We start from the raw sequence: 12,490 nt of genomic DNA, 5'->3' as shown, positions 1-12,490 counted from the left end.
TGTCCTTTGTCAACAGCAAATCGCCGCTGTTTTGTGTGTTGAACATAGGCTAAACGTCGAAGCAAAATTTTAAAATTCCTTCCTTTTTATTTTGTTTCGACTAGGGCAGACCAACACGGCTGCTTACCTGTAACTAGAAATATGCTATATGGGAATTGATGGACCTAATAGGTATCTAAAGCCATTTGCACATAACAAAAGATGTATTTTATCAAAGTAATGGTTGAACTGAAATGCAGTTAAGAAGAAGTATATTAATAGTGAAATGCAATTAAGAAGAAGTATATTAATAGTGAAATAATTATGAAGCTCAAACTTAAAATGATTTTTTTATTCATAACAAACTCAATAATGCAAACACATTGGCATTTGGCAATAACAAAAGTCCCTTTAGAAACACAATTTACAAAGACTCATAATTTAGTCTCTAGAAACATGAAATAGCAATAGGTGTAAATATATGGTACAAACTACTAATAATTATCAATAGCTTTACTAACATTAACCAGTCCATGCAGAATGTAGGCACCCTATGTATAGAAATGAGCAAACCAGTGATATTTTAGGGAGCAGGCTACACAACCCAAAACACTGTTGCTGCATGTAGGTTTTATTTTATTTGCATTTTATCTTATATTTTGGAAGTGTACATCCAGATCCCCCCCCCTTTAATTTTCTTTGGGTTCCCCTAAGCTATAGCTTGCTTAGCTCATAAGGAAATCCGGCCCTGGTTCTGGGGGCTCCTGCCCCTCCGTGCTTCGAGTGCCCGTCCCTGGGACCCTCGGACGCTTTCCCCGCGGGCAGAGAGTCCTTTGCAGCTCCGCTCCGACAGAGGCGGGCTGAGCGCTGCCCCCTGGACTACACTTCCCAGAGTGCCCCGCGCGCGGGGAGAAGCCCGGCCTGGAGCTCGGACCGGGCCTTCGCCGCCTCCAGCGGCCTTGCCCGCCCGCCCGCCGCCCGCATGGAGAGCCCCGCCGCCACCTTCAGCCTGGCCTACGTGGTGCTGGCCGTCTGCTTCGTCTTCCCGCCCAACGAGTTCCACCTGGCCGGGCTGACGGTGCAGAACCTGCTGGGCGGCTGGCTGGGCAGCGAGGACGCGGCCTTCGTCCAGTACCACCTCCGGCGCGGCGCCGCCACTCTCCTGGCCCACGCCCTCCTGCCCCTCGGTGCGTGAGCGGGGGCTGCGGGGGGAGGAGGGGAAGGGCGGGCCCCTCACCATTTGCCCTGCCATTTACTTATTTATTTGGATTATTATTATTATTATTTATTTATTTGGATTATTATTATTAATTTTTATGGATATTATTATTTATTTCTCTGGATTATTATTATTATTTATTTATTTGGATTACTATTATTCTTATCATCATCTTTCTATTCTGCCCCTTACGGTCCAGTGCCAGGGTATAAGCCACACAAGCTATAGCTTAGCACCCCATTCTCTTGGGGGCCCCTAAAATTTTATTCTTATTATTTATTTCTTTGGATTATTATTATTATTATCATCATCATCATCATCTTTCTATACTGCCCCTTACGCTCCAGTGCCAGGGTATAAGCCACACAAGCTATAGCTTAGCACCCCACTCTCTTGGGGGCCCCTAAAATTTTATTCTTATTATTTATTTCTTTGGATTATTATTATTATTATTATCATCATCATCATCATCATCTTTCTATACTGCCCCTTACGCTCCAGTGCCAGGGTATAAGCCACACAAGCTATAGCTTAGCACCCCACTCTCTTGGGGGCCCCTAAAATTTTATTCTTATTATTTATTTCTTTGTATTATTATTATTATTATTATTATTATTATTATTATTATTATTATTATTATTATTATTATTATTAATTTCTTTGGACTATTATTATTATTTATTTCTTTGGACTATTATTATTATTATTTATTTCTTTGGACTATTATTATTATTTATTTCTTTGGATCGTTATTATTATTATCATTATCATTATCATCATCTTTCTATACTGCCCCTCACGGTCCAGTGCCAGGGTATAAGCCACACAAGCTATAGCTTAGGGTCCCACTCTCTTGGGGGCCCCTAAAAAAGTTTAAAGGAAAAAAATTGTATTTCACTATTAATATAAAAAAAATCCTTCCAGTAGCACCTTAAAGGTAAAGGGACCCCTGACCATTAGGTCCAGTCGTGGCCGACTCTGGGGTTGCGGCGCTCATCTCGCTTTATTGGCCGAGGGAGCCGGCGTACAGCTTCCGGGTCATGTGGCCAGCATGACTAAGCCACTTCTGGCGAACCAGAGCAGCGCACGGAAACGCCGTTTGCCTTCCCGCCGGAGCGGTACCTATTTATCTACTTGCACTTTGACGTGCTTTCGAACTGCTGGGTTGGCAGGAGCAGGGACCGAGCAACGGGAGCTCACCCCGTCACGGGGATTTGAACCGCCGACCTGATCGGCAAGTCCTAGGCTCTGTGGTTTAACCCACAGCGCCACCCGTGTCCCTTAAGAAGCACCTTACAGACCAACTAAGTTTGTTACTGGCATGAGCTTTCGTGTGCATGCACACTTCTTCAGATGCCAATGTGGTGCCTTACATAGTTCTAGTTACAGGTAGACCCGTGTTGGTCTGCCGTAGTCGAAACAATTTTTTTATTTTGTTTTGACTACAGCAGACCAACACGGCTACCTACCTGTAACTAGAACTATTAATATGCTTCTTCTTAATTGTATTTCAGTTCAACCATTACTTTGATAAATTACATATTTTGTTATGTGCAAATGGCTTTATATACCTATTTGGTCCATAAATTACCATTTAGCATATATTCAACACAAAAAACAGTGGCAGTTTGTTGTTGACAAAGGACAGCTGGACATATAAAGGGCCCCATTACCTTCAGTAGCATAGGGCCTCATCAAACCTAAATCCGGCCCTGCCCTCACTCCAGGATCACAGGGTGGTTTGCAATATTAAAAGCACAAAAACGCAGGACATTCTGTGAACGTCCCTGAGACCTCTTGGTATAGATGTAAATTCAATAAATGAAATAAAAATAGTAACAAACAAAAACAGTGCCCTCCACAATTGGAAAGTCCAGAGGTGGTTGAATCAAGCCAAAGGCCTGGGAAAGGAGGAATGTTTTTGCCTTCACGAAGGCATTCCCTATCTTTAGAGGCCTGGGGAGAGGGCCCCACGAACATGTGCGCTGGGGAAAAGTTCCTAAGCAGTTGCTCCCTTTTTTTCTGTTTCTCCTTCGCTGCTCTCTCTCCTCCGCTCTACACCTGTAGAAAAACTAAGCCTGCCATGTAAGGTTTTGCTTTGCTTGTTTGCTTTGAGACGCATGTAAAAGAGATGGTTGGAAGGGAAGTTCAAGTAGGGTTCTCTGTGTCTCCTCCCTGACCACCCTATCACAGTGTAGATAGGGCACAGTTTTCCGGGGATGAAAGTGCAGCAGGGGGAAGAGCGTTTACAATGAGAGAAGGATATGTGGAAGTTCAGTGTCTGAAATGTAAACTGTCAAGATGTTAGGTTCTTGTTGGAAGTTTTAAGTGTAGCCTTATTAGACTATATTGGTGGGGTCTGTGTTGCGCCCAGGAGGGAGAAAGGAAGTCAAATGACACCGAGGTTGATTCAGAGAAAGAGTTTATTCTGCTCTCCGGATAGCAGAAGGCACTTGCGTGGTCAGTTCACAACAAGTCCAAAGAAATGAGAAATTTCATGCAGTATATATATCCTCCAGGCACCCTCTCCCCGCTTCCCCAGGAATCCAACCACATCAGCTTATACACGTAAGTTGACATCCATGACCATAAACAGATATTCCTGTTCCAGTACTCTTGACCATAAAAGATTGTTTTTGTTCCTATGCTCTTATCTTGGGGTAGGAGGTCACCAACTCTAAGAGCACTCCTGGCGCCGTTCCCGGGTCTCTTGTCAGACCTGACAAGGTCTGTGTGTCTTTGTGGTCAGGATGTAAGATAAGATCCAGACGTGCCATCCCTGCTCCACTTGGAACTGGCAAGGCCATCCATTGCCATCACGGACTGATAAAGGGGAGGGCTTTGAGCACTTGTTTATACAGCTGGATTTCTGTTTATACATTGACTCAAGAGCTCAAGTTAATGCATTTTAGAAATGCTCCCTTGGAGGAGGAAAAATGGGGATTTGGGGTCCCGTTTCAGACTGACTGCACAGAAAACCATTATTTCATAAGTAACACCTACATGTATGTCAGGTTATTTTCTCTCTCTCCTAAAAGTATTTTTTCTCTCCCTTGCAGGTTACTATGCTGGCATGTGCTTTGCAGCGCCCGAGAAACAACTTTGCAGTTTTTATCAGGCTCCAGAAGGCTGGAGAGTCTTTTTATTGCTGGCTGTTCTTGCCCCAACCATTGCTGGTATCCTGATATATTACTGGTCACGAAATGGCTGGAATAACCACCCATTAGTCAAGACCCTTTCCCATTATGCCCTCCCACAGTCAGGCTGGAGGGCAGTGGCTTCCTCTATCAACATCGAATTCAGGAGGATTGACAAGTTTGCTACGGGAGCCCCGGGAGCCCGAGTAATTGTTACAGACACCTGGATCATGAAAGTGACCACATACTGTCTACATATTGCGCAGCAGCGAGACATCTTTCTAACTGTGGTGGACTCCAGACAGCATGAACTCTTGCCAGACTCAAACATGCCTGCCCAGTTCCTCACGATTCGTGTTGCCAGTATTAATCCTCATGTGAAACCTTTTACTATCCGGTAAAATGGGCATTATTATTTTTTAGTTTTGTCAAGGGGAATGTGATCTCAATACAATATTCCACTATCTCTTGGTTAGAGCTGTTTTTTTAAAGCAAGATTGCCTATATGTGATAATTTGGTACAATTTATTTCAATTAAATATATTCAGAGCTCAGGAAAACTTGGGTAAACATGAGGTTTTAAAGGTCTCTATTGCCTGTTGCTCACAAGTTACTCAAGTGAAGGCATTCCAGAGGATGGGTGCTATCGCCAAGAAGGCCTGTTTCCATCAAGTGACAATCTGTTGGCTGTGAAACAGCCAATAGGATCTCCTCTGATCATAAAGATTGGCTTGGTTTGTACTTGTGGGAGGTGGGTTTGCTAAGCATCCTGGTCCCAAGTTGTTTGGGGCTTTAAATAGCCACAAAACCTTGAACTTAACCAATGCAGATGCTGTACTTTTAACACTGGTATATTATGTTAGACACCTGAGCGTTTGCCCGAGTGTTAGACACCTGAGTGTTTTCCCTAGCATAGCTTGAACCACTTAATGGCAGGATATCAGTGTTCAACCTAGTCATTTTAAAAGTGCTTTTCAAATCAATGGAGGAGACATTAACAAAACATTTTCCTCCAGTTTGAGGATGCACAAATGAATACATAAAACGTTGTGAGTCATATGCAAACACATTTGATGCTAGTGAGAGTTTTCGGTCATGTAAGACATTTAAATAACCCACTGAAAAACAAAAGTTGAAATTTGGTTGTGATTTTTTATATATAATATGCTGCAAAATCAGTATGGATTTGTTCCTAGTCTGTAATTAAAATGAGATAAAAGTAGCCTTGGTATTTGAGACTGTGTCTCCTTTCTGTAAAGCTCACATATAATATACAAAGTACAATTTCTTTTACACTTGCAAATGGCTGATATGAAACTCTATCTGTCTTAGGCTGAATTCAACAGAATATGGCGAACTGAGAGAAAAGCTCCATGCTCCCATCCGTAATGCTGCTAATGTGGTCATACATCAGAGCCTCAGTGACTTGTTTCTGGAAACCTTTACCTCTTTGGTAGAGACTAATCAGGCATACAGTGTTTCAAGCAATCAGGTAGGTTCAAGATTGGAGATTATAACTTATTTTTCCGTGTTGCCTTTATTTCATAGTTGGTGGAGAGTGGGCAAGTTGGTAGATTATGACTAAACCTAGAGTATGTTGCCAAATACCAGCTTCCCTGTTGAATATAAATAGCCTCAGGTTAATTGATAAGAGTTAATTGATAAGAGGTTAATTGATAAGAATAATGATCTGTTGTGAGCTTGACGGAAGTGTACAAAAGATGAGCTTTCCTGCTTTGGCTCATCTTCCTTTTTCTTGTTTCTTTTCTTTTATCTTTCCCATAGTTGCTTATGTTCTGTGTCATGTACTTTGATAGTTTTTGTAGTTTCTTCCCCATTACTATTAAGGAATTTTCCTTTGTAATGTTGGTTGTCTATATTTATATGTACCTGTTTATATGTACCTGTTAAAAGCAAAATAAAAGTTATTTTAAAAAAAATAGCCTCAGGTGACAGGATCTGCTTCATATCTTCTGAAGTACCGTATTTTTCGCTCTATAGGATGCACCCGACCATAGGACGCACCTTGTTTTAGAGGGGGAGAACAAGAAAAAAAAATCTCCCCCTCTCTGCTCAGCGCCCCTTCAGCGAAGCGGCAGGAGAAACGGAGCCCCTTCCATTTCTCCTCCCGCTTCGCTGAAGGGGCGCTGCGCAGCTCTCCCTCTCCGCTGAAGCCAGGAGAGTTTTGCTCTCCCGGCTTCAGCAAAAGGAACCTGAAGCCTCCAGAGCGCAGTGGGAACTCGCACCGACCCCTCTCGCTCTCCAGGCTTCAGCGAAAGCAACGCGAAGCCTCCGGAGCGCGGAGGGAGCGCTCCCTCTGCGCTTCGGAGGCTTCGCGTTGCTATCGCTGAAGCCAAGGAGCCTGCATTTGCTCCATAGGACGCACACACATTTCCCCTTCATTTTTGGAGGGGAAAAAGTGCATCCTATAGAGCGAAAAATATGGTATATCTTAAGCATGCACTTGGCCATTTAAAAACCAATATTTTGCATATAGCAAGTTCAGCAATGGGGACAATATCCAATTAAACTACACAGTTCCACTAATACGAGCACTTCTTGCTGTGCAGCAGAACATTCCTCCCCTCTTCTCAAGTATCCCCTAAATTTGACTGGGGGAAGCTCAGAACCTATTTGGTGAATGTGCAAGGAAAGGAGAGGAATTTCTGCTGCACAGCCCAAGCAGAACTCTTCAGTTGAATTCCATCTACTATAAGTTTTTAGTATCCCTGTGTGAGTGACTGAAACAGGCTGTAGTGAAGTTGGGAACTTTTAGCAAGTTAAAACTTAGACTCATACCAAAGGAGAGCATTATGGGAGAGCCAAACACTATAGAACTCTGGGAAAGTGTATCTGGTTCTTTAATTGCTGGATTTTTGTCTTCAGAAGTGTAAATTGGGTGTCTCCTTTCTCAGTAGGAAAGGGGGTTTCTAGTTGATTTGTGCTTCTTGACACCTGGCTGTCCTGGTGGATTCAGTGTGAATGGGTTATCTGGTTAATTTACAACTCAAAGAATCTGGTTGTCTGTGGGAATGCTTTAATCTTCAAGGCCCCTCTGATAAACAGGATTCAGCTGTCAAGTCTCCTAACAAATCTGAGTTACTGTTCTGCTATCTAACCATTGGCGAATTGCTAATTAATCTAAAGAACTGATTGGCTTTTGAGGAGACTGTAGAAAATTTCCTTCCAGGAACTTCCAGTTTGTTTATTTTTGGATCCAATCCTTTATCTAGATGTGTGTGCTTTGTTATGACTGGTTCTTTGGGCATTGACAGTTCAGGGAGGTTCAGGGTTTTCAGTTGCAAAGGCCTGCTTTGGAAGCAGTTTTGGAAGCAGAAAGGAGACAGAATAGTTCCTCCAAAGTTACCACAAGCAAACCCCCCCCCATGTATTTCCCTTTAGCTTTTTAAAGTAATGCTCTAGTACTGCTGGAATGATTGCTTCCGTCGACAGGTGTCTTTTGTACAGGTACTGTAAGGAGCTGGGATTACAGGTAAGACCTCTCCCTTACAGCAGGTGCTTCTAATCTCAGCTCATTACATACAGTGAAGATACCAGGTAGCCTGGTAAAAGGTAAAGGTAAAGGTACCCCTGCCCGTACGGGCCAGTCTTGACAGACTCTGGGGTTGTGCGCTCATCTCACTCTATAGGCCGGGAGCCAGCGCTGTCCGCATACACTTCCGGGTCACGTGGCCAGCGTGACAAGCTGCATCTGGCGAGCCAGCGCAGCACACGGAACGCCGTTTACCTTCCCGCTGGTAAGCGGTCCCTATTTATCTACTTGCACTTTGACGTGCTTTCGAACTGCTAGGTTGGCAGGCGCTGGAACCGAACGACGGGAGCGCACCCCGCCGCGGGGATTCGAACAGCCGACCTTTCGATCGGCAAGTCCTAGGCGCTGAGGCTTTAACCCACAGCGCCACCCATACTTATTTTACTCATTATAATGCCCATCAATCTTACTTATGTATTCTGGGTTTCTGGGGTTTTTCCTGTTGTTGTTCTGTCTCTCACAGCTACAATAATCCTACCATTAAAATTATGGACTGGTCATTTCTTCGTCAGAGGGCAAACGGGCAAATTTAGCAGGGGGTCAAATACTTTTTTCCTTCACTGTATGCATAGCTAGGCTTGTAAAAATCATGCATCTTCTACGTGAGCCAACTGTTTACTCAAATGTAAGTCCAAGCGGCTTCATTGGGATTTACTTCCAAGGAAATGTATCTTGGATTGTGGTTTATAAGGCATTAAAAATATTTTCAAAGTCATTTTGAAAAACGCTTGCTGGAAATTCAGCTGATGGGAGGAGTTCTCCTTCAGTGGGTGTCAAAAAGCTTTAGAACTTTTACTGAAAATGTTCAGGGGGTGGGGAGCTTATGGCTAAGTAGACAGATCGGTAAGAAAGACTCATGGCTAAATAGAATAACAGCTATTTCAAAGGAACAGCTAGCTTTGTTGTTGTTGTTGGACCAGAGCACGCCAGGCACTCCTGTCTTCCACTGCCTCCCGCAGTTTGGTCAAACTCATGCTGGTAGCTTCGAGAACACTGTCCAACCATCTCGTCCTCTGTCGCCCCCTTCTCCTTGTGCCCTCCATCTTTCCCAACATCAGGGTCTTTTCCAGGGAGTCTTCTCTTCTCATGAGGTGGCCAAAGTATTGGAGCCTCCAGCTTCACGATCTGTCCTTCCAGTGAGCACTCAGGGCTGATTTCCTTCAGAATGGATAGGTTTGATCTTCTTGCAGTCCATGGGACTCTCAAGAGTCTCCTCCAGCACCAGAATTCAAATGCATCAATTCCTCGGCGATCAGCCTTCTTTATGGTTCAGCTCTCACTTCCATACATCACTACTGGGAAAACCATAGCTTTTACTATACAGACCTTTGTTGGCAAGGTGATGTCTCTGCTTTTTAAGATGCTGTCTAGGTTTGTCATTGCTTTTTCCCCAAGAAATTTAATTTTGTGGCTGCTGTTACCATCTGCAGTGATCATGGAGCCCAAGAAAGTAAAATCTCTCACTGCCTCCATTTCTTCCCCTTCTATTTGCCAGGAGGTGATGGGCCCTGTGGCCATGATCTTCGTTTTTTTGATGTTGAGCTTCAAACCATATTTTGCGCTCTCCTCTTTCACCCTCATTCAAAAGATCTTTAATTCCTCCTCACTTTCTGCCATCAAGGTTGTGTCATCTGCATATCTGAGGTTGTTGATATTTCTTCCGGCAATCTTAATTCCGGTTTGGGATTCATCCAGCCCAGCCTTTCGCATGATGATTTCTGCATATAAGTTAAATAAGCAGGGAGACAATATACAGCCTTGCCGTACTCCTTTCCCAATGCCTTGCCGTGGCGAAGGGGTTTGAATAACTCGGAGAAGCTATGAGCAGGGCCATCCAAGATGGACAGGTCATAGTGGAGAGTTTTGACCAAACGTGATCCACCTGGAGCAGGAACTGGCAAGCCACTCCAGTATCCCTGCCAAGAAAACTCCATGGACAGCAGCTAGCTAGATGTCATGAATTTAAAATTCACCTTGCGTATACATTTTCTCATGAGTGGCAGAACCCAGGTGCAGATGACTTTTACCCAGTAACAGCCTAAGGTGAGAACACCCCAAAATCATGTCACTAGGTGGCGTTTAAATTTGTGGCAATCATTTGTGTTAACAGTGACTGAAAAAATTAGTTGGTTACTTCAGGCAGATCATGAGTTTCTTTCTCTCCCCCCCTTTCTTTTTGTGTTCTTATGACATCCTGTCAAGTGTCATGTACATTGACGACACTATGTATTAAATGAAACATAATAATTATATTCTGGGACGCGGGTGGCACTGTGGGTAAAAGCCTCAGCGCCTAGGGCTTGCCAATCGAAAGGTTGGCAGTTCGAATCCCCGCGATGGGGTGTGCTCCTGTTGTTCGGTCCCAGCGCCTGCCAACCTAGCAGTTCGAAAGCACTCCCGGGTGCAAGTAGATAAATAGGGACCGCTTACTGGCGGGAAGGTAAACAGCGTTTCCGTGTGCGGCTCTGGCTTGCCAGAGCAGCGATGTCACGCTGGCCACGTGACCCGGAAGTGTCTCCGGACAGCGCTGGCCCCCAGCCTCTTGAGTGAGATGGGCACACAACCCTAGAGTCTGTCAAGACTGGCCCGTACGGGCAGGGGTACCTTTACCTTTTAATAATTATATTGTGACGTATTTTTTCCTCTCTCTGTCTGCAGGAGCTAGACCCATGCATTGGGTGTATGCAAACTACTGCAAATGTCAAGCTTCTGAAGAATTGTCAAGAGCCGAATGAAGGCGAGTGCCAACAATGCTACTGTCGTCCCATGTGGTGCCTGACTTGCATGGGCAAATGGTTTGCCAGCCGGCAAGACCAGCAGCACCCAGAAACCTGGCTTTCAAGCCGTGTGCCTTGCCCAACCTGCAGAGCCAAATTCTGCATTTTAGATGTTTGTGTTATACGATGAACAGGTCCCGGAACACTCCTTGAATCTGAACGTACTTCAAAGGTGGATGACTCCACCTGCTGTTTACTTTTTATTATTCTGTTCATGGGGACTTTCTCTTTGTTGTCTTTCTGATTATTTTTCTATTGGTTCAGTTTTTTAATTGCTGCAACCAAACAACGGAAAATGGTTATTTTCACCAGCTTTGGCTACTCCCTCTGGTTACATTAAATATTGAGTGATAGTTTAGAATCGCATCAGACCTCTACTGAAGCAGAATTAGGGAACCCTGTGGCCTTCAAAGCTGTCCTTTCCACTAGTGGAACAGGGAAGAGGCAATTTCCATTGATTACGCTGCCTCCTCCCATCTGCTTTGGAGGGTTGGGAGAAACACAGGGGTGAGGGGGTGGGATGCCAGAAATAGTCTTCCCACATAATCTAGCAGTGGAGGGAACAGTTCTGGCCACTATCTTCACGAGACCTGTTCAGGTTGAAATACGTAGCACAAAATGGGGTGATCATCAATTTAACTTTTTTGAGCAATACAGCCAATCAGTTCAGCTCTTGGCTACATAGCATATTAGAAGAAGGAGGAGGAGCCCATCTGCTCAGTAGTGGTTGGGGGCTTGCCTATTAAACAATACATAACCAGTCTCATCTGGGCTGGTGAACTGATCACAATTGTATTATGCCTGAAATCAGAATAAAAGTCGCAGTATAAAAGTACACGTGTTAAGGTTTCAGGAATCTAGTATTACATGGATGCTTTCTCTCTTGAAACAGAAGTCTCAAATACTTGCCCTGGAATAGAACATCTGATTTTGCAAGAATAAATGTTGTATGGTCTTTCCCCCTTTTAAATTCATTAAATAAGATGTATAAGTACCATAGTTGCCTGGGATTCTGGGAAATATGGGACAATTTCTGTTAGTCATGGAATATGTATCAGAAAATCTTTAGGTCAGAACTTTTTAATGTTTGTTGCTGTCCCAGCTTTTAATGCTTGGGATTCAGATGAGACACCAAATAGACCAATTGTGCACGAGATACAAACTATTGTAAATAGATTAGCATCTTAAAAATGCAATCATATTACTTTGTAAATCAATATTAATCTTTATGGGATCTCTGCACTTGCTTTTCCTTGATCTTCAGAGGCCTCCCATTATTAAATGAGAAGGATCACAGTTCACTTACCCTTAGTATGTATGAAATTGAACTTCACTTATTTAAAATGCCTGCTGATTGGATTTCCCCTATCCCACCTCCGTAACTTGTTTTCACATGTATAAGATATGTTCTTAACCTTACTAACCTTGAGGCTAGTCTAGCTGACATGCAGTTACTATTCTTCCTACTGCTATGATGTGGGAAAATACAACAAGCCGCAGTAAGTCTGTTTACATTCAGTTCCAGGAAACAAGAACACTTGGCCACTGTCTCATAAATTGAAACATAATTCTGATCTGTTACTCATATTAAGGCAGTGCCTTGTGGTCTCATTATACAAGGGGCAGGTTTCCCTGAGCATTTTGAACTCCAGTAGCACCCAGTTGGGACGTGGGTGGCTCTGTGGGTTAAACCACTGAGCCTAGGACTTGCCAGTCAGAAGGTCAGCGGTTCGAATCCCCACGACGGGGTGAGCTCCCGTTGCTCGGTCCCTGCTCCTGCCAACCTAGCAGTTCGAAAGCACGTCAAAGTGCAAGTAGAAAAATA

The 12,490-nt window shown here is 43.9% G+C and overlaps 1 protein-coding gene across 1 annotated transcript; it reads left to right on the top strand.

Moving 5' to 3' along the window:
* The first annotated feature begins 888 nt into the window (after positions 1–888).
* On the top strand, positions 889–11,976 carry TMEM129 (transmembrane protein 129, E3 ubiquitin ligase). The gene is made up of 4 exons (XM_028728843.2): positions 889–1,166; positions 4,258–4,732; positions 5,668–5,827; positions 10,547–11,976. Exons 1-4 carry the CDS (start codon positions 962–964, stop codon positions 10,793–10,795), a joined length of 1,089 nt encoding a protein of 362 aa, XP_028584676.1. The 5' UTR covers positions 889–961; the 3' UTR covers positions 10,796–11,976.
* Positions 11,977–12,490: the final 514 nt, after the last annotated feature.

This window comes from Podarcis muralis, chromosome 6, assembly GCF_964188315.1.
Source record: "Podarcis muralis chromosome 6, rPodMur119.hap1.1, whole genome shotgun sequence".
NCBI classification, from domain to species: domain Eukaryota; kingdom Metazoa; phylum Chordata; class Lepidosauria; order Squamata; family Lacertidae; genus Podarcis; species Podarcis muralis.
This window is presented reverse-complemented; position numbering and strand designations above follow the sequence as displayed.

Excerpts from the sequence above, each read along its gene's own strand:
- TMEM129 (XM_028728843.2), top strand. The coding sequence starts at position 962 with ATGGAGAGCCCCGCCGCCACCTTCAGCCTGGCCTACGTGGTGCTGGCC. Across the intron at positions 1,167-4,257 it reads CCACGCCCTCCTGCCCCTCG|GTTACTATGCTGGCATGTGC; the intron begins GTGCGTGAGCGG and ends TCTCCCTTGCAG. Across the intron at positions 5,828-10,546 it reads ACAGTGTTTCAAGCAATCAG|GAGCTAGACCCATGCATTGG; the intron begins GTAGGTTCAAGA and ends CTCTGTCTGCAG.